Source organism: Phyllobates terribilis, unplaced genomic scaffold (genome assembly GCF_046119375.1).
Source record: "Phyllobates terribilis strain yellow unplaced genomic scaffold, ASM4611937v1 Scaffold_3__8_contigs__length_932513732, whole genome shotgun sequence".
Lineage (NCBI taxonomy): Eukaryota > Metazoa > Chordata > Amphibia > Anura > Dendrobatidae > Phyllobates > Phyllobates terribilis.
Window position 1 is genome coordinate 373,322,984 of NW_027362763.1, and position 24,936 is coordinate 373,347,919.

At 40.8% G+C, this 24,936-nt stretch overlaps 1 protein-coding gene across 1 annotated transcript; it reads right to left on the reverse strand.

The window, feature by feature from the left end:
- LOC141259433 (glutathione S-transferase 3-like) lies at positions 1-24,692 on the reverse strand. Its single transcript, XM_073675399.1, has 7 exons — positions 24,589-24,692; positions 17,714-17,811; positions 15,815-15,866; positions 7,057-7,189; positions 3,517-3,658; positions 1,394-1,519; positions 1-365 (listed from the first exon to the last, which is right to left on the reverse strand). The coding sequence occupies exons 2-7, from the start codon at positions 17,798-17,800 to the stop codon at positions 243-245; spliced, it is 663 nt and encodes a 220-aa protein (XP_073531500.1). The 5' UTR covers positions 17,801-17,811; positions 24,589-24,692; the 3' UTR covers positions 1-242.
- Between the last annotated feature and the right edge of the window lie 244 nt (positions 24,693-24,936).

A 24,936-nucleotide genomic window follows, 5' to 3' on the forward strand; every position in this document is an offset into this window, starting at 1 on the left:
TTTTTTTTTAATCAATTCTTTACTTGAAGGACTGATGGAGTACATTACATAATCCGATATTGCAGAGGGCAACATGTAAGAAGAAATAGCGATAAGTAATGTACATTAACAATAGCTTCTAAAAAGTAACAAACAGAAAATGTGGCTGCCCGAGATTGATCACGTGAAAAGACTTCCAGGGTGTAAACATAAAGTTCACATGGAGTAAGTCACAAGTTTTCATGCAACTGAACTGTAAGTCATTAACTGAAGACAAGTTCCTTTACGGTCTTTACATAGGTGGAATCAGCCGTTGGTTTCTTCTTACTTCCTGGCTCCAAGAATTTCTTTATATTTGGGATTTCACAGGTTCTCTTTTTAAAAGCCTGAATAACGAATACATAAATACATTAGAATTGCAACATTAAACCAAAGCTTCTGCACAACCAAATGCAGGCATGTTTGGAGCAGCCTGAAAAATATTAGCAAACTACAGCAGTAATATGTGTACACTGTGGCTGAAGGAACTGTATGGATGAGATGAGGACCATGATACTTGGAATTCTGACTGTAGAAGCACATTAAAAGGAATCAGTAAAAATTGCCCTAGGCAAGTAGAGATGTTAAGCAGCAGAGCCTTTGTCTCCACTGTCAATCATGAGCGTGGGAAGTAAAGATGAGCCGAGGACTGCAAGTGCACTGAACCGCCACCTGTGCACTTGCATAGCCAATTTGTATAGGAATGTAAAAGAATTTTCATAGCAATAGAAAATCAAGCAAAAAAAAAAAAATAATAATAATCTTGAAAAGAAAAAAAAAAATTAACTGCAGTACCTCTGCTTGCCTAGGGAAAACATTAGACGGATTCCATTTAATAAGGAGGTGAATCTACCGCTCAGCGGTTCGTTGGACTGTTAGGCTGTGTGCCCACTATGCGTTCAAGCGTTTTTGCTGCGGAATTTCCGCAGCATAAAAGTTTGTAAAATACTTGGTAATCCGTGCCCCATGATTCCCAATGAAAATCTGCATGTTCTGTGCCCATGCTGTGGAATTTTCCGCAGCGGATTTTTCTTGCGGAAAAATCCGCAGCATGTCCATTATTTGTGCGTTTCTGCATGTGGATTTGAGGTCCCAATGCATTTGAAAAAACGCAAGTCAAATCAGCATGTAAAAACGCGTCAAAAACGCGTGTAAAATCCGCAAGCATTTTTTTACTGCCAAGAACATGCAGAAACTTTCTGCTTCAATTCTGCATCGTGGGCACATACTCTTATGGGGGATTTCTCATGAGAGAGACTTTCCTACAATTTTCCTTGAAATAACATGAACTGAACATGATTGCTTCTCAATTCATTGCATTCTTTTTTTACATTATCTTATAAAATAGTTGTCTTTCATTCTGTTACACACTTACCTGTAAATTAGGAAAGTTCTGCAGGATGTCAGGATGAAAGTCTTCCAGTGATAAAATGGTATCCAATACATAAACATCTGCACAGCTGAGCTTGTTTCCAACTAAGAATTCCTTATCTTCGAGAGCCTAAAATATCAAGAGTCTAATGGTACATTTCCTTACAGATTATCTGTCAGTAGTCTGTGGCTGGACTTTTTATTTGAGAAAAGCATAGGCAGCCTCAAACTGGTGATTTTTAAAACTATCACCTATTAGCAAAAGTGGTCACAAGGGACCCTAATGCCCTCCTAAAGGAACAGACTTTCTAGCAAGTGTTGGGTCCAAACTTCCAGGTTGTGTGGTCCCTGCATGTAGGCTGGTATCCCACAACCCTTCGGTGCCTTCCTTGCTGTGAAACATGAATATCACACTTTGTACTAACCCAGCACTGCAATAAACTTGACTAAACGGTTACCTTATAAGAAGGTAGCATCACTAGAGCAGTTACAGTTTGGTAAATGCAAAGAGCCATCTCGCGCTTTCACAGTAAGGAAGGCCACACATGCTTGCGGGATCATGCTCTGCCTGTTGGAATCCCACAAACCGTGAAGTTCATACAAGACTTGTTACAAAGTCCAAGGCCTTTAGGACCCTGGTGACCACATCTGCAAATATGTGAGAAAATTCACCAGTCTGGGGCTGTTCACTCTTCCTAATTTGAGTAGTTATCATCTAGCTTCAAATTTTAAAGAGGTTGTCCATTACTCTGAATCCCTATGTGTCCTCTCAGTAAAGAGCAAGTAGACTCCACTCCAGTGCCACAATTGTTCCAGCAGTGTGTCTCCCAGGGTTCCCGTATGTCACAAGACCCTGGGGAAAGCCATTGCCAACACTGCTGAACAGCACCAGCACTGGAGGGGCGTATAAGTGTTATTATTTTACTGGGCGAAAACAGGGATTCAAGAGTTGGACGAGTAGTGGACAACCCTTTTAATTCTATCATACCCATTCTTGTAACAGTGCACAGAAATTTTTAATGTAGCTCCAGACAAAGTTGGTTACAACTTTGTCTTACATAAAGATTAGTGATGCGCGAACATGCTCGGATAAGGCGTTATTGGGTGCACGCTTGAGTACTAACCGAGTATGTTCGGCTTGCTCGTCAAATATGTTCGCATTGCCGCGGCTGTTAGGCAGCCGCAACACATGCAAAGATTGCCTAACAGCCTTAAGACATGGCGACGTGAACATATTATCTGAGCACGCTGAAGATATTTGGTTAGCACCCAACACCTTATCCGAGCAAGTTTACGCATCACTAATAAAGATGTGATTCTTCTCGTCTCCAATGAGAAATCAGAGAACAGCTATATAATCCATTTAGATTGGAGACCAGATTTCACAATGCAAACTGCATACATTAAGTGGATCTCTTAATCCTGATTATGCTGGTGTACTTACTTCATTCATGTCAGAATGGCTGTATAATCCTTATTGAAAGTCTAAACTCAGTCTCCATCCACCAGACCTTTTTAACAGTTCCTCCATCCTGCTGATGATCACATACTGCTCAGGACAAGCTGCAGCTGTCAATCAGGCTAGATGGGTGTAAACTGAATTTATTTAGGCTCATGAGCTCTTTCACTCCTGAGCTGGAATCATAAAATGGTAATTTTAATTTCAGGATTACAAAAGAGATTGCCATAATTTTTTAATTACAGTAAGTACAGGCATACAAGATCTATTGAATAATGTATGCAAGTTATATTGTCAAATCTGGGGAAGAGCCACTTTAAAGGCTTAACCCAAGACTTCGATGTTTTTCCCCCCAAAGCCAATTAACCGGTAATAAATGAGTAAAAGACGCTTCCAGCACCCTTCCACTGTTCACCACCAGTCCCTGACAGCCATGTGTATTGACTTAACCTCAATAACGTTGTGTCCAAAGTCATCACAGAGTCACTGCTGGCCTTATTGATGCAACATACCAGGGCAGCTTTACAGATTTCGATTGGTCTTTTGAGGAATGTCTAAATCATGCCCAAGCACTTTAAAAAAACTGACATCGACATGAAGGACAATGGGGTCCACAGGTCCTATAATAAAGTGTTAATAAAACTGGTAAAAAAAAGTGACTTTCTTACTTTACTGAACACGGGAAAGTATCTTTTATGTGCTCGGTCCTTCATTAGATTTACTTGTTTTTCCTTATCACAATCGGAGAGGAAGAAGTAGGACAAGACCAGTGTCATTAGATCAGTAGCTCCATCAACATACATGTCAATACTGGAAGGCAAGAAAGGGGAAACGATCTGTATATTATATAGATAAATATTCACATTACATAGTGGAGACATACAACTGCCCTCAATATGCACCAAGTTATATCCATATTTTTGGCACTTGAAACTTCAGATCCATCATTGTCATGGTGAAGACTCAACTAAGCATCACCACATTAACTGTGCAAGTGATTAATATGATGTAAAGGTAATTGAATTAAAAAAAAAAAAAAAAAAACACTTTAGTTAGTGAATGTTAAACGTGTGAAATACATTTCCTATGCCTTGTTTGGAGGCCGAGATAGGATCACATTTCCAATGCCTGAGGAGAAGATCTAATGATAGTAGGTCTTGCAAATGTCCTGTCGTGTAGAGATTTTGGCCCCAATTCATCAAGACCGGCGGCATCCAGAAGTCCTTGGTGCTCGATTCATTAAAGATGCACTCCCATTAAGTTTTTTATTCATTAAGTGTGTGTGCGCATGTAATATAGTGTGGTGTATTAATATATTCACCTACTGCTGCTCTATCTGGTGAGGTCACCTGAATTGCGACTAGCCGGCTCACTATGCGTGAGCTGGAAGGCTCTGTACAACGAATGCCTATGGTGCCTTGTTCTGATGCTCCATAGACTTGCATTGTATAAGCCACTTCTGGGTCACGCAGAGCGCAGCCGCAACGTCACTGAGAAGAGTAGAATGGACACCGGAGAGCAGCGTTAGGTGAATATGTATGTAACATACTCACTACATTACATGCACATACACGCATTTAATGAAAAAAAACGAACTTGGGAGTGCTTCATTAATAAATCGAGCACGTCTGATGTCCGTGATTTTTTTTTTTTTCTAAAAAAAAAAAAACCTGTCCTGGTGTCATGAGTGCTTTGGATCAGATTTTCATCAGTGTTTCAGTTTAACAGTGATTGTCATGCATGAAAATTTTTTTTACAAAGCTTCTCCTATCCATTACAATGTTACTCTTGAATAGCACATGCATTGAACACAGATCCATGTGCGGTCTGTGATTTTCACAGATCCATAGCCTTGTACAGGTAATTTTGATCTGAGATGCCAATCCAAGACGGACACACGGTCCGCAAAAACATTGGACATGTGAACAGCTCCAGAGACTAACAGGTATGTGTTCAGTCTGAAAACCACAGACGTCTGGATGAGGCCTAAGGGAATGGCATTAGGTATTAGCATTGCCCTTGATGCATATGACAGGACATTTTTTGCTCTCATCAAAATATCATCGTAAACTACAGTACTTCGTGCAGAGGCATATAATGAAAAGTGGCCACAGGGCTTATTACAATGGGGTGCTATAATATATGTCTATGCAGTGGCAGAGTTTTCCATTGGCAGCACAAGCCAGAAAAAGAAGGGTGAAACACTGAGTGAACCAAGCCGTGTGTATATATCGGGACCGCCAAGTATTTGATGATTGATCCACCTCATCTCCATACCAACGATGCAACAGAAGAGAATCCAGAAGAATCACTGCTGGCTTTGTCACATAACCTCAAGCAATGTCCACATGGAATTAAAGTATTAAGTGGTGGATTGACAGTTTTATTGCCTCGAAGGTTATGTTCACACCATGGTTTTTTCAGCTTTTTTATGCAAATATTCAGCTGCGTTTTACAGCAAAGTCTATGAGATTCCAGAAATCTCATGCACACATCATGGTTTGTTTGTTTTTTAATCAGGATTTTGTGGTTTGCATGTTTTTTTTGCAAAATAGAGCGTGTCACTTCTTTCAGCATTTTCACCCATTGGAAGTAATGGGTGGTGAAAAAAAACACACCAAAAACAAATGTTTCAGCGTTTTTGTGGCAAAACCAGAATAAGATTTGTTTGTCCACTGAACTATATGTACATGCATAAAAGACAAAAGGACAGTGAAAAAAAACGCACCAAAAAACAAGCAAAATCCTGAACAATCTCCTGGCAAGAGATCAGGTTTTGCTGCAGAAAAAAAAATTTAAAAAAATGAAAAAACGTGTGAACACAGCCTAACAGTGTCTTTAGCGTTTGTTTTTTTGAGGAGGTGGAATGTATGCGTGTGCCTTTAGGGATGATAGGGCTGCCTAAGGCCAGTTTCACACGTCTGTATATTTACGGTACCGGAGATATCCATGTCCCGTGTGTCCATGTGTGTCACACGTGTGGCAACCATGTGCCGCATCAGGATCACACGGAGCGGCGCCTGGGAATCAGCGCTACAGTTAGCGCTGTTGCCGGGTGCTGAACACTGCCCTCATCATGGTTCCTGCCGGTGCTGCAATTAGCACCAGCAGGGACCAAGATGAGGGTAGTAGTGTCTGCTCCTGCAGTATCCACAAGTAAAAATATGAATAAAATAAAATCCATATACTCATCTCTCCAAGGTGTCCCCCGCTGTAATCCTCTGACCACTGATGTAGAGGAGCTGGGGAGAATGAGCCGCTGCAGCGTGCAGGGACTGAGAACGGAGCTCAGAAGCAGTGTCCTGTCACTCCCTGAGTGCACCTCATTCTCCCTGGCTCTGCGGCGTCAGAGGATTACAGAGGGGAATATCTCTGGACAGGTGAGTATATGGATTTTATTAGTTTATTCTTATTTTTACAGGTGGACACTGTGGGAGAAGACTACCACTACCCTCATCATTGTCCCTGCAGGTGCTGATCGCAGTGCTGTCCAGGAACTATGATGAGGGCAGGGTTCAGCACCCGGCGCTTGGGAACAGCGCTAACTGTAGTGCTGATTCCCAGGTGCCGGTCCGTGTCACACTGATGACATATGGATGTCATCAGTGTGGGACGTTTTGCGTACAGTGTATCCGCAAAAAAAAAAAAAAAAAAAGTGGACATGTCAGCGTGTGGCACATATGTACACGGTCTGTGGAAACACTGACATGTGCACAGACCAATTCATTTGAATAGGTATGCGTGTGTCAGTGTCTCCAATACGTGTGGAAACTGGTCACCACACATACTGGAAACATGGACATGTGAAAGAGCCCTTAAAAGGGGAATATAAGTGTGGAAGTTATTCGACATCTTTGAGATTGGGGAAGTTTATCCCCAATCACTGGGAGTCTGACTACTGGGCCACCCCCCACCGATCCTGCCCATGTGAATGAAGTGGGGATAACAGTCAACCTTGACAATACCGCTTTAAACCTGACAAGGGGGAACTAGCTGGCACAATAAAGGGTTAATTTTGAAATAAATGGAAATAATAATGGATCAAACTATTAGGGCACAAGGAAACTGTCAGGGGGGAGGAATTGGGTGGAATACGACTGGCACTACAGGCTTAGAATATTGTCCACAGTAAATATCAGCCTCAATACAGAGATGATCATGTATAAGAAAAGGCAACCATCCAAGAGTTAGGAGGTGAATGTACTCACTAGGCTCGCTCTTTCAGGTCACTTCCAAACAGGTTATACTTTCCTGCTATGTAATTCAGAATGGCTTTAGTTTGGGTAAGTTTCAACCCATCTATTTCCAGCATTGGTATTTGGCCAAACATCAGATCTCCAGCTAAAAGGAAAAAAAAGGAATGCATTAGTATTCGCTTAGGAAAGAACAAGAGAGTAACCAGCAGGAGGGACATCTAGATATTGTGGCTCCCAAAAGGAGTGATCTACACACTAATAAGAATTTGCAATGTCATTGTACTGTGTATATTCTGATGCCGATTTCTGAGGCTTAAGGCATGTGCACACAGTAGTCTTTCAGACAAATTCCACCTGAAAACAGCAAGAGAGGGAAAAAAAAAAAACATACCAGAATATGTTTTTGAATTTTTTTTAATCGCTTCAGACTTAACGCCACAAAGCAGTTAAAAGAAGTGGCCAGTTCATTCTTCTGGTGGCTTCTGCTTGATGGCCACTCACTATTACGAGGGAAAAAAAAAAAAAAAGCTGCAAAAGCACCGCAAAAAAGGTCAGAAAAGACACCAAGAAAAACACCGCCAGTGTTCCTTTTGGAGGAAAAACTCAGCAGGTACGCTGGAATTTATAAGACACCATGTGCACATAGCCCAATGCCACAATCAGTATTTCACCTAGTATCTGTGAGGCCAAACCCAGGAGTGGGACAGAGGAAAAGTATAACAGAAACACGTCACCACTTCTGTATTTATCACCCGCTCCTGGTTTTGGCTTACAAATACTGAACGTTTACACAGGTCCAGAGCTGAGTCTCTACCACCGATCCAGATTGTTTGTATGCCAAAGCCAGGAGTGGATGTTAGAGAAAAACTAGATTTGAAACACTGACACCTGTTCTGTGTTTTGTCTCACTCCTGGTTGGCATACAAGTAAATGATCAAAAATACTGATGTGTGAATGAGGCCTTATTGTCAGCAGCCAATCAATGAGCTTGTGATGCAACTCTGGCAGTGCCACCCAGCTCGGGTATGGGCGGCAGCACTGCGGACATGGTATCAGCGCTGCAGACAACAGACACTGGGAGCAGCGGTGGAGGCTCAGTGCTGGACTCCTGGAAGAAGAGTAAAGTACAGTTTGATTTTTAAAAACAAATTACATCTGAAGATGAGTTTCCATTCTCCCCCCAAACCACAGAACCCCTTTAAATGAATAATAAGAGGCATCTTTTAGTGTCATTGCATTTAATAAAAAAAAGTTCTTCGTGGCTTTACAATCAAAATTAAAACACTATCCAGAGCAAAAAAAGCTAATACAATAGATTAATAAACTGTCACCAACACTAAATGAGACTAGCACAGGGCTTCTAATATAGCAAACTTCCAGATAGTCACCATGCCGAGATGCTGCAATGTGGAGTGAGCGTCTGCACACCTGTCTGATATTTCAGGAGAGCTTCTTCCTCAACCATTAAAGATCGGTAAGGAAAGGAAAACCCCAAAATATTGACTGAGATTCTGTGCTACACGCTGTATGTGATTGGGCTCCTAGGTTGCTTATTCTGGAAGGGTCCTTGTGCTCACCCCTACAATGCAGTGAATTCACGACTTGCTCCTTGTGACGTGATTGTTGGGAGCTGCTTTACACCCAACTGCCTGCAGCCATCAAACAGCTAACAAATCAGAACGTGTTCACATGAATACAACTCCCATCTGGAATAGCAAGAAATATCCAGAGGCCAGCAAAGCAATTTACCAGTTATGTATGATTAAAGGATCCTATACATTAGAACTCTTTCACACGTCAGTGTCTCCAGTACGTGTGGTTGTACACACATACACACGCAGACCCATTTAAATTAATGGGTCTGCACATCTCAGTGTTTCCACAGACAGTGTGTCTGTGGGCAAAACACGCTGACATGTCCGTTTTTTTACCCACTGCACAGGTCGCAAAACATTCCACACTGATGACATCCATGTGACATGTCCCAGTGTCTGGGAATTCGTGGTACAATTAGAGCTGTTCCCATGTGGCGGGTGCTGAACGCTGCCCTTATCATTGTCCCTTGCCAGCGCTGCGATCAGCACCAGCAGGGGACCATGATGAATGTAGTAGTCTGCTCCTGCTGAGCTCAGTGAGTGACAGGACACCGCTTGCTGCAGGAGTCATTCTCCCCGGCTCCTTGGTGTGAGTGGTCGCATGGATTACAGAGGGGGACACTTAGGACAGGCGAGTAAGGATTTATTTTATTTTTACAGTTGGAGAAAGCAGGAGCAGACTACTACTATCATGGTCCCCTGCTGGTGCTGATAGCAGCGCAGGCAGGGGACTATGAGGGCAGCATTCAGCACTAACTGTACCGCTGATTTCCAAGCGCCAGTACGTGTTATCCTGATGCGGCACACGGTTGCCATATAGGTGCACACAAATATCTGGACTTGTGAAGGAGGCCTTTTAGTAGGTGCAGGGCCAGAAAGGGTGATGAATGACTACGATTGGTAAGGTTATTTGTGCATGGCTCCCACTAACCCTATTCTTGGCTTATGACAGGTTTCAGAGGAGTATAAAAACAGAATTAAAAATAACTTTAAAAAATCCCACATGTTTTGGGGGTTCTGTTTAGCGTTCATTATGAGGGAAAATTGACCCAGCAAAATTGTTCTGCATGTCAGTACAATGAATGATAAAAAAAAATAAAAGTAGTGAAAAAATAAATAAGTTTCTCGTGCTGACATTTTCTAAGACCCATTTTTTATTTTTTTGGTCAATGGGGGCTCTGCCAGCTTATTATTCGTATGGCGAGCTGAGGTTTTTATTGACACCATTTTGGGGAAGATACGTTTTGATACGTTTATTGCACTTTTTTTCCAGTGTGGGGTGAACAAAACACACACACCCCACCTTTTTTATTCTTCCAGACACGAGAAAAGCAAGTGACGTTTTGACCTTTCCGGTCTTTATCAAGGAATGGACGCCACAAGACCTCTGAAGGTGTCCTGTGATGTCTGGCACTAAATATTAGCTGCAGATCCTATAAGCCCTGTAAGATGCGAGGTGGGGCCTCCATGGATTAGGCAGCTTGGTTTTTGTTTTTTGCACATTCCACTGACACTCAGATTTCATTTGGTCGCATTCCAACAGCCTGCAGCTGTGATGAAGCTATTGAGAAACAGCCACAAAGCAGAACATGTTCACATGAAGACAATTCCCCATCTTGAATAGCAGGAAACACCCATCTGACCCTACATAATGAAGACCGCAAAGTCATCTAAAATCTGCACAATTGTAGTTATAAAAAAAAAAAAAAAAAAAGTAATGTCGGGTGCAGACAGTTGTATTGTACGATCTGTATATGATCAATGTCTGGACTGACGACAGGACTCTTGACCCAAACTAGCAGCCTCTTAGGCACATCTAGGTTGTAATTTGGCTCGAGGTGCCAACAGCTAGTCTAGGCACTGGTGTCCATATGTGGACCATGAAATGCGGCCTTCTGAACCCGGGCGAAAATGTAGGTTTGTTTCCAGTTTTATGTAAAGATTTAAAGAGTTTATTTTCTAGGTGAAGGTCAGAATGCAATACCACCTTGTTTCCTTTTTTACAGAATGACACAAATCCCTTTACAAAACCAACATGTGCAACTTTGTAAAATAATTCTTCACCCAGTAGAAGCCAGGCAATTTGTACAGGTCTTATTAGAACTCAAATTCTGCTATTGAGAACTTCCAGGGATAGAGCCAGGCAGCCACCAGGGCTTTCCAGGGATGGAGCCAGGCAGCCAAGGGGGCTTACAGTTCTTATGGTCAACTGTTCTATCACTTCCAATCAACCGAGTTATTACAATCCTCAGGAATAAAAGTGTATTGTAAGGTGCCTATGAGGCAGTTAGGAGACCCACAGTTGGTCTGGGCTTTGCAGTCTGTATATGGACTGTGGAATATGTTCTTGTGAATTTAGCCCCAGTGCTATTTTTTTGATTGCCGTGACTGAAATGGTTTCCATCTCCTTTCAGTTATGATCAATTCTGATTTTTCATAAGAAAATGATATGGACGCTTGGAACTCCCATATGTGTGAGACAAATTAAGTTTCCTTTTTCCTGATCCAAGTCTGGTGCTGTTATGGTTTGCTCTGAAGGAGTGAGTATTACTGCACCTCTATTTAAAAGGAGCAGAACCCTTGCCTGGGTTTTATTTCTTTATAGAACGCAGTAGAAATCCCGACAGCAGTGATATCATTGTCATCTTTCCACAGCATTTCTTATGAATACATACGTATGAAGAACCTAGCCAAATATATGGGATGAACTACTTTATAAATCTCAAAATACAAAGTTCACAGTTGTAAAGGGAAAAAAAACTGCAGCTGTTAAAGTTAGTCAGGGTTAACCAATTTCAGTATAAACCATTCCAGCTATGTTGACCATAAAATGTAGAGACTTACCAGGTTTATTAACAGAAAAAAGGTATGTGCAGCAATACTGTAAAATGATACTTTTTTTCCTGTGGCAAAAACGCAGTATGTGAACAAGCCCAAAACATTTCACATGGGTAAAGCAGTAGTCATTGCACTGCAGTAACGCATCATCCAACATAAAGGGCCTGGTGGTCCTTTAACATTTGTATGGACGTACAATAAATTTACAATAAGATTTTAGATAAAAAATGCAAAGTACACCAATTTTATGTATACAAGGTAAAAATATAGGAGCAGATTCATCAAGAGGTGTAACACATGATCACGGTACACTAGTCGTGATTGAGTAGAAGAGACACCAAATTCATTAAGAGGCACACTCCACTATGAGTTTGGGGCTTTTTCTGAGTGGCGCCTCCATAGGCATTGCCTGAAATGTAACTACAGTCTTTAACCACTTCGCACCAGAGCCTGTTTTTGCCTTCGTGACCAGGCCAATTTTTTCAATTCTGACCACTGTCACTTTATGAGGTAATTACTCTGGAATGCTTCAACGTATTCCCCTGATTGTTTTTTCATGACATATTGTACTTCATGATAGTGGTAAAATTTCTTCGATATAACTTGCGTTTATTTGTGAAAAAAAATCGGAAATTTGGCAAAAATTTTGAAAATTTTGCAATTTTCAAAATTTGAATTTTCATGCCCTTAAATCAGAGAGATGTCACACAAAATAGTTAATAAATAACATTTCCCACATGTCTACTTTACATCAGCACAATTTTGGAACCAAAATGGTTTTTTGTTAGGGAGCTATAAGGGTTAAAAGTTGACCAGCGATTTCTCATTTTTCCAACAAAATTTACAAAAACATTTCTTTTTAGGGACCACAAAACATTTGAAGTCACTTTGAGAGGTCTTTATGACAGAAAATACCCAAAAGTGACACCATTCTAAAAACTGCGCCCCTCAAGATGCTCAAAACCACATTCAAGAACTTTATTAACCCTTCAGGTGCTTCACAGGAATTTTTGGAATGTGGAAGAAAAAAAATTAACATTTAACTTTTTTCACAAAAATGTTACTTTAGACCCAATTTTTTTTATTTTCACAGGGGTAACAGGAAAAAATGGACCCCAAATTTTTTTGTGCAATTTCTCTTGAGCGTGCTGATACCCCATATGTGAGGGAAAGCCACTGTTTGGGCGCACTGCAGGGTTCGGAAGGGAAGGAGCGCAATTAGACTTTTTGAATGTAAAATTTGTTTGAATAATTAGCGGACGCCATGTTGCGTTTGGAGAGCTCCTGATGTGCCTAAACAGTGGAAACCCCCCACAAGTGACACCATTTTGGAAACTAGACCCCTTAGAGAACTTATCTAGATGTGTGGTGAGCACCTTGCACCCCCAGCTGCTTCACAGAAGTTTATAATATTGAGCCGTGAAAATAAAATTTTCACATTTTTCCCATAAAAAAATGTTTTTCATACCCTTATGATAATGCAAAATTAGGGAAACAGGATAAATTGCACCATGAAATTTGTTGTACAATTTCTCCTGAGTACGCCGATACCCCATATGTGGGGGAAAACCACTGCTTTGGTGTACGGCAGGGTTCGGAAGAGAAAGGAGCGCTATGTTGGCTGGGATAGGTGGCAGACACCATGTCACATTTGAAGAGTCGCTGACATGCCGAAACAGCAGAAACCCCCACAAGTGACCCCATTTTGTAAACTACACCTCTCAAGGAATTCATCTAGGGAATTAGTGAGTATTTAATTTTTAAATTTATACCATTGGGCAGTGAAAAAAGCATAATTATATTTTACCACAAAAAAATGTTTTACCCTCAGATTTTACATTTTCACACAGGGCAATGGGTAAAAATGGTGCCGAAATGTGTCACACAATTTCTTCTAAAAGTGTCAATACCCCATATGTCGCTGTATCGTACTGCTTAGCCATACGGTGAGATCTGGGGGGGGGACAGAGTGCTATTTGACAATTGGAGAACAAATTATTGTAGAATAGGCATTTGGATTTGGGAGCACAAAATTTTCTGAATTTCTTTTGGGGGGCAAGGGTCATTTTGCTTTTCCAGAGCCTTTCTGCTACCAGTAACTTGGAAGTCCCTTATATTTTTAACAGATGACGGACCTGAGTGGGGACTAGCTTTTTTGAGGACTGAGTTGAAGCTTTTATTGGGAACATTTTACATAACATTTATCCGGCGCTCTAGGCTGAGCACTTACATCGGTGTTTCCATCTAAATTTCCAAGTGATGTAATTCAGATGAAACCCCTGCAGGATCCATTCACTGTAATGAGGCAGCAGAGTTACTCTGGACACCGTCTGGCCTCTGTTTAGCGGTGTCCTTTTTTTCAGAAGTGCACAAAACTGGCCAACCGCACTTTTATGCACGCCTAAAACAAATGACACCGTGGGATCCCAGGCTAGATGGCGTCCACAGTGGCCTATATCTGCCTCATTACAGGGAATCTTCCGTCATGGGTTCTGGCTGAATCACGTATTTCAGAGATTTACACGGAAACTCTGGTGTAAGTGCTCAGCGCAGAGCACAGGATAAATGTGGGCAGAGCCTTACTGGGATCTTTGGGGACATAAACAAATCAGTAGCAGGTGAAGAATAGGTTTTATTTATTTTTTACGCCGTTCCTAGTGTGATATAACTGATTAGATTACTTTATTCTTCGGGTCGGTGCGATTACAGAGATACCAGATTTATATCGGGTTTTTATGACTGACAGCTGTCACACACTAAAAGACGCTTTTTTTTTGCAAAATCTAGTTTTTGCATCACCATATTTTGAGAGCTATAATTTTTCCATATTTCGGCTGACAGTCATGTGACTGCTTGTTTTTTGCGGGACGAGTTGACATTTTTATTGGTACCATTTTTGGGTATGTGACATTTTTTGATCGCTTTCTATTCCGTTTTTTGGGAGGTAAAATTAACAAAAACAAACTTCAGGAATTGTTTTTTGAGGGTTTTTTTTATGCCGTTCTGCGTGTGGTAAAAGTGATCAGGCAGCGTTATTCTTCGGGTCAGTACGTTTACAGCGATACTACACTTACTGTATTTTTTTTTATGTTTTGGCGCTTTTACACAATAAAACAATTTTATAGAAAAAAATATTTTTTTTGCATTGCTTTATTCTGAGCGCTATAGCTTTTTTATTTTTCGGCTGATGGAACTGTATGGCGGCATTTTTTTTGCGTAACAAGATGACGTTTTCAGCGGTACCATTTTTATTTCTATTTTGTTTTTGATCGCATTTTTTTCCACTTTTTGTTTGGCGATATGATGAAAAAGCATTTTTTGCTCCGTTTTTTATTTATTTTTATTACGGTGTGCACAGAAGGAGTTAATTAGTGTGACAGTTTTATAGCTCGGGTTGTTTCGGACGCGGCGATACCAAATGTGTACTTTTTTTGGTTTTGTAAAAATATACGGATTTATTGGTTTAATATTTTATTTATTTATATTTATGTTGTGATTTTTTTTTAATAGTCTAAAAAAAATTTTTTTTACATTTTTTCTTAGTCCCTGTATGGGACATTAATTTTTATTTTTCTGATCACTGATCTCATGTAATGTAATAGACATGTATTACATTACATTACATTACATGAGATCTTCCCTGACTGTTTCAGTCAGAGTCTCCTGTCTGGCTACAGCTGCTGCTGAGCCAGACAGGACACCATATATGGCAGAGCTGGAGGCGGTCATGTGACCTCCAGCTGCCATAGCAACCCCAGGTCCTGGAAGGACTCGGAGGTCTTCGGAGAGGTAAGTTGACGACCCCCTCTCCTCCTGCTGTCTCCTATATGCTGCGATCACTATAGATCGCAGCATATAGAAGACAGCTAAGGGTTAACATCACTGGGACCTGATCTAATCAGGTCCCGATGATGTTCCCTGTCAGAGCTAACGCTCTGCACCGGAATCGCAGCGCTTGCAGGACCCTGGGGGTCCTGAGCGCTGCGAGACCACCCACCGTTTTTAAACGTCGGCGCTGCACAGAGCCCAGCAAGCGCCGACGTTTATCTACAGTGGGCGGTCGGGAACCGGTTAATTGTAGTAGCATTTCTCATGTAAAAAAACTGACACTTCATGAAAATCATGGGTGCCAAAGAACACGCCCTGTCTAGTCTCCTCCTCAACACCATACAAATTGGCGGAGCTGATGCAAGACGCTGCATTAAGCAAATTTTTGCAACTTTTCAAACCTTTTTACACCACTTATGTGGCATAAGAGCTTTGCTGAAATGGCCCCATAATGTTCCATTTACACTTTTATGATCTGTATCATGATACTGGAAAACAAAATACTTTACATTGAACCAGCTTGTTATATTCCTCCTTTGTTCTGTAAAATTTCTCGTCAAACTGTCAAAACAAAAGACAACGTATAATAGCAATTAGTTTCTTTATGGGTCTGTTCAACACAAGAGATTTTTTAGTTGGGATTTTAAGTGAATTCACTTCAAGACCCCTATGAAACATGTTTCAAACACTCTTTAATGGGAAATCCATAATGCTGCTCATACAGCAAGATTTTTGTAAGCTTTTTTCCAATATGCCCATCCTTTGATGCAGGTTCCTTGTGGAATCCACTTAAAACTTGATATTGTCAAGTCGAAAAGCTACAACAAAAATCATGCGAGAAAAGCCATCAAAAACCTCATTGAGACCGGGAGTGGATTTCTCTTAAACTATGCCGGATTTATAGGTCTCAAAAAATAAAATAAATAAAGCTGTGTGAATATATCCCAAATCTACGTTAGCAAGCAAAAACCTTCCAAGGGTATGTGCACACGACATTTTTTTCAGGAATTCTGTATTCCAAAAGAGTGTTAAAATAAAAAAAAATGCACTGCAATGTAAAGTGACTAGCAATGCACATTTCCTTTTTCTTATGCTTCTGTTAACCGCTTCAGATTTTTAAAAACAGGAATCAACTAAAAGTCAGCAATTCATTCACTTCAAAATCAGGAGTGGAGCAATCAGAGGAAAAGTATAATAGAAACAGTCACCACTTCTGTATTTATCACCCACTCCTGGTTTTGGCTTATAAATACTGATTAAATACTCAACATGTAAATGTGGACTTAGGGCAATGTTTCCCAAATCCCAGTCCTCAAGGCCCCCAAAACGTCATGTTTCCAGGATTTCCTTAGTATTGCACAGGTGATTGAATTATTATTAAGGCATCAAACTGCCACAGGGTCTCACCTGTGCAATACTAAGGAAATCCTGAAACCATGATGTGTTGGGGGCCGTGAGGATGGGGTTTGGGAAACACTACTTTAGTGTGTGCATACAACGTCTGAATTTTTCCATGAGGAAGACTTAAGAAAACGCATTTCTTTTTCATGGAGGAATTTTATCTAGCGGGGTTTTTTTGGTAGTTTCCTGAGCAATTTTTCAACTTTTGTGACTGCCTTTTTTGGATATTAGAAAAACTCCTATATATCAACTTATTTAATAGCATTTCCAATTTTTTTTTTTTTTTTTTTTTTTTTTTAACGACATTCAATAATCAACTAACATTTCTTTTTTCTTTATTACAACTAACATTTTTCAAGTAAAAATCCTCAAAGAATTCCAGGCATCTTTTGAGTCTTCCTATTGACTTCTATTATAAAAGTATGGAGTATATCTTCAGAAGACGCATGAAGAACGATCAGCTTGCCTCTTTTACCATTTGGCGTCTTTGGAAATCTCAAGTTGTTAAGAGACGCTCATAATACTGAACGCATTTACAGCTAATTGCCTTTACATAGAAACCCATATGTTCATTGTTTTGAGCATTTACCTCATGTTAGGCCACAGCCCCACTATCAGTATGTGGTCAGTATTTTTTCCTCCGGAGTGGGTGATAAATGCAGAATTGGTGACTTGTTTCTATTATACCTTTTTTCTGTTCCTCTCCTGGTTTTGGCTCCAACTCCTGAGAAAAAATACTGACCGAATACTGACATGTCAATTCTTTACGCAGCTGCGCTTTCGCGCTGCGTAAAATCACACAGTGTCTGAACGGCATGTCAAGGTATAGAAATGCATGTATTTCTGAGCATGGCAATCATACTTGATACTGAATGAATTGAGAGGTTTATTCATCATTTGCATATCATTAACATGTCTATCCATCCTGTGATTTCCATAATTCTATGACTCTTCCTTCTTGGTGTTATATACTCCTCAACATTGAAATGGTCAGTTCTGTTACAAACCTCTACACCAGCTGCCGCTAACAGCCACCTGATAGCTTCCGCTCTTCCACGTCCACAAAAGTAATGAAGTAATGGTTTATCAGCCATGATTAATTGTTCTAAAATGAAAACAAAAATAAAAGATAGAGGCAAGGATGAGATGTGGAGAATAGTCAGAACACAGCTGAAAAATTATATTAATATACATATATACAAGTTTTTTTAAATAAGTGTTATAGATGCTTGACAAGGTCTATTGTAATAAAACCAATTATATAGTATTTGGGGAGCATTTGATGTTGCAGATCCTCTGCACCCATTAAGTAAATAAGGTTACTTCTTTTTTATAATGTGTTCCCGCCACAGAAATGCACTAGAAACACCTGTGCATTTTTTTACCTGCGGCCTTTACACATCTAACGCAAGTCTATGGGAAAAATCTGCACGTACTTGCAAGAGAGATTGACATGTGGATTTGAAGCCCGTGCTGCAGGTCAGTTTACACTGAGTAAAATATTATATATATATATATATATATATATATATATATATATATATATATATATATATATATATATATATATATATATATATATATATATATATATATATATATATATATATATATATATATATCTCTATATCTCTATCTATATATCTGGCCAAAAGTATTGGCACCCCTGCAATTCTGTCAGATAATACTCAGTTTCTTCCTGAAAATGATTGCCATCACAAATTCTTTGGTATTATTATCTACATTTAATTTGTCTTCAATGAAAAAAAAAAAACACAAAAAGAATTGTCCTAAAGCCAAATTGGATATAATTCCACACCAAACCTAAAAAAGGGGGTGGACAAAAGTATTGACATCCTTGGAAAAATCATGTGATGCTTCTCTAATTTGTGTAATTAACAGCACCTGTAACTTACCTGTGGCACCTAACAAGTGTTGGCAATAACTAAATCACACTTGCAGCCAGTTAACATGGATTAAAGTTGACTCAACCTCTGTCCTGTGTCCTTGTGTGTACCACATTGAGCATGGAGAAAAGAAAGAAGACCAAAGAACTGTCTGAGGACTTGAGAAACCAAATTGTGAGGAAGCATGAGCAATCTCAAGGCTACAAGTCCATCTCCAAAGACCTGAATGTTCCTGTGTCTTCCGTGCGCAGTGTCATCAAGAAGTTTAAAGCCCATGGCACTGTGGCTAACCTCCCTAGATGTGGACGGAAAAGAAAAATTGACGAGAGATTTCAACGCAAGATTGTGCGGATGGTGGATAAAGAACCTCGACTAACATCCAAACAAGTTCAAGCTGCCCTGCAGTCCGAGGGTACAACAGTGTCAACCCGTACTATCCGTCGGCGTCTGAATGAAAAGGGACTGTATGGTAGGATACCCAAGAAGACCCCACTTCTTACCCCGAGACACAAAAAAGCCAGGCTGGAGTTTGCCAAAACTTACCTGAGAAAGCCTAAAACATTTTGGAAGAATGTTCTCTGGTCAGATGAGACAAAGGTAGAGCTTTTTGGGAAAAAGCAACAACATAGAGTGTACAGGAAAAAAAAAGAGGCATTCAAAGAAAAGAACACGGTCCCTACAGTCAAACATGGCAGAGGTTCCCTGATGTTTTGGGGATGCTTTGCGGCCTCTGGCACTGGACTGCTTGACCGTGTGCATGGCGTTATGAAGTCTGAAGACTACCAACAAATTTTGCAGCATAATGTAGGGCCCAGTGTGAGAAAGCTGGGTCTCCCTCAGAGGTCATGGGTCTTCCAGCTGAACAATGACCCAAAACACACTTCCAAAAGCACTATAAAATGGTTTGAGAGAAAGCACTGGAGACTTCTAAGGTGGCCAGCAATGAGTCCAGACCTGAATCCCATAGAACACCTGTGGAGAGATCTCAAAATGGCAGTTTGGAGAAGGCACCCTTCAAATATCAGGGACCTGGAGCAGTTTGCCAAAGAAGAATGCTCTGCTGGAATTGTAGACCATTGTAAGAAACTCATTGATGGTTAATGGAAGCGGTTGTTCGCAGTTATTTTGGCTAAAGGTTGTGCAACCAAGTATTAGGCTGAGGGTGCCAATACTTTTGTCCGGCCCTTTTTTGGAGTTGTGTGAAATGATCAATGATTTGATTTTTGCTTCATTCTCTTTTGTGTTTTTTTCCTTGCAAGCAAATTAAATGAAGATAATAATACCAAAGAATTTGTGATTGCAATCATTTTCAGGAAGAAACTGAGTATTATGGGACAGAATTGCAGGGGTGCCAACACTTTTGGCCACCACTGTATGCACACACACAGTGGGCAGGAGATTTCTATAAATCCCATCCACTTCCCTGTAACTGTAAGATGCTGCATTTTTGATGAAGCAAAAATTCACCAATAACTCATCGTGCGCACACAGCCTAAGGGACGGGATTGTGTTGCGGTACAGACAGATGTAAGGATAAATAAATGTGCAGCAGATTTGTTGCTGAATTTTCTATGACTGAAAATCAGTTCCAATAATCAGAATGGTTGTTTTGTTGGTGCAGTCACAATGCGTGATGTGAATTTTAAGATTCTGCTAATAGTTACCATACATGAACCGTTCAATAAAAAACTAAAGTTACTATTTATCGTAGTAGATAGTAAACAATTGGTGTCACCCTGGAATATTCAGTATACGCCTTAAAAAATTGCAAGTCACTATACACTGGCAGTTAGATATGGTTTTGGCTATCAATATGCAGACAATCGGACAAACCTAAACATACATATCACATACATACACATTACAACTGGACTTCGAGACCTTACATAGTATGTCAGTTATATACGGTTTTGGTCATCAGCATGAGCGCAGCATCCGGTCTGCTGTCTACTTAGACAAATAGTAATAAGCTGGCAGCAGAGCGGCACGGCTGCTGCCGGCTTATTACTATTCATCTATACAGGCAACAGAGTGGACGCTGTGCTCATCACACAGGGCGCTGGGGTAGACTACACTGGGGGTGAGACCATGCATAAAAGGGGATTAAAGACAAACTTACTAAAGATCACAGATGATTCAGTTTAGCTGGAGGGGAGGAGCTCCAATGCCCGTTCAGCGAACTTGACCCCTTGTTATAGAATATATACCTCCCGGCAATGAGTACTGACCCATCCTCGGCTGGGTCTTTTATGTCGAAGGGGGGGGGACCCCCCACACACCCCCTGTGATGACATCACATGGGCTGGGCTCCAGTCTTCATATTTTTATTAAAATCTCTAACTTCCAGGATAACTTATCGCTGGTTGATCGCAGAAGCTTGCAAGTGACGCCATATTCTTTATTACGAATTTACCTTTCCTCAGAGACTACACATGACATAGCTGTGGTCAGTTATTCTGGTACTTTTGCGCCACAGCTCACCGGAGGGGCTCACCGCTACGGAAAACTAGGCGTATTGTTTCTTAGCTAACCCTGCCGCTAAAAATATGTGTCCCATTCTTATTGGAATCATAGAACTTCCATATTTCATATCTGTGCCAGCAAGACTGCAGGCTTCTGTGGAGCCAACAGGGATGCCCTGGGGCGAGAATTCTTTTGAAGCCAGGACTACATCCTTCTCACCTAGGTGTATATTTATCACATGCCAGTGCCACTAGAAAATAAAATACACTTGTATGTTAATTGGGTTTGCCACCTCATGTGTGTGCTGCAATTTGCATATTAACGCGCATTGGGGCTGCTGGTTAAGCTGGTCCACATGGGTTCATGGTGGATAAGGTGGTTTCGCCTAACTAGGACTGTCTCTCTCCTTATTACACCTTGTAGCACACTATGTATATGTTGATATATGTGACTCTTCCTATCAGAAATATAAAGGTGTTACATACTTGGCAGATGTATTTGATCTATACTAATTTGGGGTCTTTGATTGTATGCACTTACACCTCATTACTTGTTCCATAATCGGTTTAGATGTGGTGGATGCATACAGTGGTGACAGTTTGATTATCCACTGGTATCTTAGCCAGTGTTGCCATGTGTGAATAGAGTGACATCAGTTACTTTAACAACTCCTTTACATATACTAAGGACACCACCCACGCCCGTTATACTTTAGTGGTCTTCGCCTGTTTTAACTTTTTTATATCGATGTTATGAATTTTGCCTGTTCTGTTGTACTTCAATAAATTTTGGTAATTTAAATATAAATGGACTACGACTCAGTCTCTTGTAGGAAATATACAAATGCTGGAGAGCGTCCAAGTGGGTTACCTACTATAGCCTTTATTTTTGGGCATTTGGCTATAATGTACTAACAAATATATAAATGTATGTGTATCGGATGAAATTGACTAGGTATAGAAAGATGTACTGATAGAGAATTATCAGGTATATAGAAATGTATATTTTTTATGTACCAGTACAATATGCTTGGAAAGGAATATTAGTTAGATATTTAGGCAGAGAAAAATCCTGATACTTGGTAGTGCAGTCCGTGGCTCAATGCTAAAGCTTCTGTCTGCCGTAGTACAGGTTGGGAGTCTGAGATCTGGTGAGCCTTGACCTCCACTCCATCAAACCAGGAAAAAAAAAAAAGAAAAAAGGACTGCAGGCCAGGTTCCCCCATTCACAATCAGTGTTTCTCCTCACAAATGCTCTTCTAGATGACTGGAGCAAAAATTCCAGCCAATATTCCAAAATCTTATAAAAATTAGAGTGGGAGCTGTTAAACTGCAAAGAGGACTACCTCCATATTAATTCCTATGGATTAAAGGGTTTGCCAATTCTAAAAATACAAGTCTGCAGTCACTATGTAATTGCAGACATGTGAATCCTCACATCGAGAGTACTGCACGCTGTCAGGATTCAGACCACAATCAGACCAGATGGGCGTGCCCAGCACGGCCTAGCTCAATGCAAGTGTACTGAGCGAGGTCGGAAACAGTTTAGTTGGATTGTGGCCGAGTATGTATATCATATACTTGCGGTCACATGATCGCTCACGCTGCTGGAAAATCAACACAGCGTGCACTTCTTGAGATGTGAGGATTCCCAAGTCTGCAGTCACACAGATAGTTTTAGACAGGACAAAACCTTTAACAATTAGATGTCAACAGCTCCTGCAGGTGTATGTATGGGTCACAATACCTTTATCTATATAATGTGTATAGAATGTATATAGTATTTTAATGGATTATTAGACATAGAAGTTATTGAAATAGGAATCCACATTAGCAATAAATTCACTTTGCCAATGGAAGTTTGAGATAGTTGATACAACTGACTTTCACCATTCATGGTTTATAAATTCAGTTCAGAGTAGCTCAGAAGACAATTAGAACCATTCAATTTCATAGCCAGACACAATGCCCATCAACAGGGTGTGGCCGACGCCACAGTGAAAGTCACAGGTTAGTCTTGTGTATACACAAACATCTTGGCAGCTTCCCTGAGAACAGTAGACATGTGCGTGCTTATAGCTATGGATGAGGTGGACTGGTGAGGTGACGAGTGTGAGGTCAGAACCCCTTTACATCTGCTCACTGCATGGCTACTTCACTCTGCTACAGTAAAATGGCCAAGTTGTAGAAAGTTTTTACACCTCCTGTGAGAAATATGAAAATGGTCTAGAAAAGGGGCATTGATTAAAAGAGCCACACAATTTAGTTGTGCCAAATATATAATGCCATCCTGATAAATTTGGCACAGTTTGGGCCTATTTCAAAACATATAAAGCTCAGACGCCTATGACAATGAGACTGGATAGACATGCTTCATTCATATCTCTGCTAATACTGGACATTTGTTATTCCCAGGATAGGAGTCCATACCCACAGGATAGCAGATGCCTTACTGATTGCTGGGACCTCCAGCAGTCCTGAAAACTAGGCCAGCCATGAATGGCATTGAGCATGCCATTTCCCCCTCCATTTGTGAAGGTGGTCTACATGATCCTGGGTCCAAAGCCCTTTTCTGGGGATCAAAGCGGTTAGACCCCCAGCTATCAGTAAATGATCCCTTATATGGATTTGGGGTAATATACTATTTTGGGAATAACTCTTTAATCCCAACCGTAGTATAGCATATCCCATAAGTATTACACATACTCTTACATAATTACTACACAAGATCCACAACATCACTTTTCGGTTCTTTATCTTTTAGGAACATATGAGAGGATCTGTCATGATTATCACTGCTTCCTAATCTCCTCTGGTCTGTACAGAGGGACGCCCCAGAATACACACCGATCACGCCTTTCGTTGGATGTGTATATAGGCCCCTAGAGCGCCATTTAAAAAAAAAAACACGCAGAATAGAAAACAGGAGTTTACCTGTAGAGGGGAATCCCTGCTGAACGGCCTGTGGGATACCTGAGCCCATACAGTACTTGTGGCAGAGGATTTACCCCTGGTTAGGAATTGCTTTCTCTATAGCAGTGAGTTACATAGACAATCTGTACTGTTTGCTGCCATTACATGTGGGGCTGGGGACACAGGCGTTAGGGCCTCCTGGAACACTATGTATTGGAGGCAATTCCTGGGGGTCCTCAGGTACCATGTATTAGGAGTTACTGTTCATGCAGTTTGCTGGTAGAGAATCTTCCATGTTAGAGCAGACTCTCAGCTACACACTATACACTGATGCTTTGGAAAGTGAAGCAGAAGGAATAGCATCTATAGCAATCCCTAAGCTCGGCTGTCAGGATCTCAGAGGAGGGAGACCTGCAGGTCAGTGTTTGTACCCTGTTGCGCTGGCACTTTCCTAACAATGCACCATCACATGCACGGCTCCATACAACCAGCACTGTACGAGCACACTGCATCTCTGCACAGCCGAGCACAAGCAGCCCCAGCACCACATGCAGCCCAACGTCTCCGTATGGGGGGCGTCCACAGCAGAGGATCACTCACCTCCACCAGTGCCGCTCACCAGATCAAGAAAGAAGCAGAGGAGCAGCGCAGCAGAGTATAAGAGGGGCGGGGTCCTCTTAACCAATCAGGTAACTTGGCTGCCTAAAGATTTGCATAGGTGTTCTGCACATATTTTCTGCATTATTAAAATTACTGTGAGAACAGAGCAGTATCATTCAGGGGCAGACACTGACAGCTTGGGGCTCCTGTGTAAGAAATGTGCGTTGGGCCCCACTCATATATTATAGATATATATATATATATATATATATATATATATATATATATATATATATATATATATATATATATATATATATATACACATACACACACACATCTATATCT

Excerpts from the sequence above, each read along its gene's own strand:
- LOC141259433 (XM_073675399.1), bottom strand. The coding sequence starts at position 17,800 with ATGGCTGATAAACCATTACTTCATTACTTTTGTGGACGTGGAAGAGCG. Across the intron at positions 15,867-17,713 it reads TAGCGGCAGCTGGTGTAGAG|TTTGACGAGAAATTTTACAG; the intron begins GTTTGTAACAGA and ends TTGTTTTGACAG. Across the intron at positions 7,190-15,814 it reads ATATAACAAGCTGGTTCAAT|CTGGAGATCTGATGTTTGGC; the intron begins GTAAAGTATTTT and ends TTTTCCTTTTAG.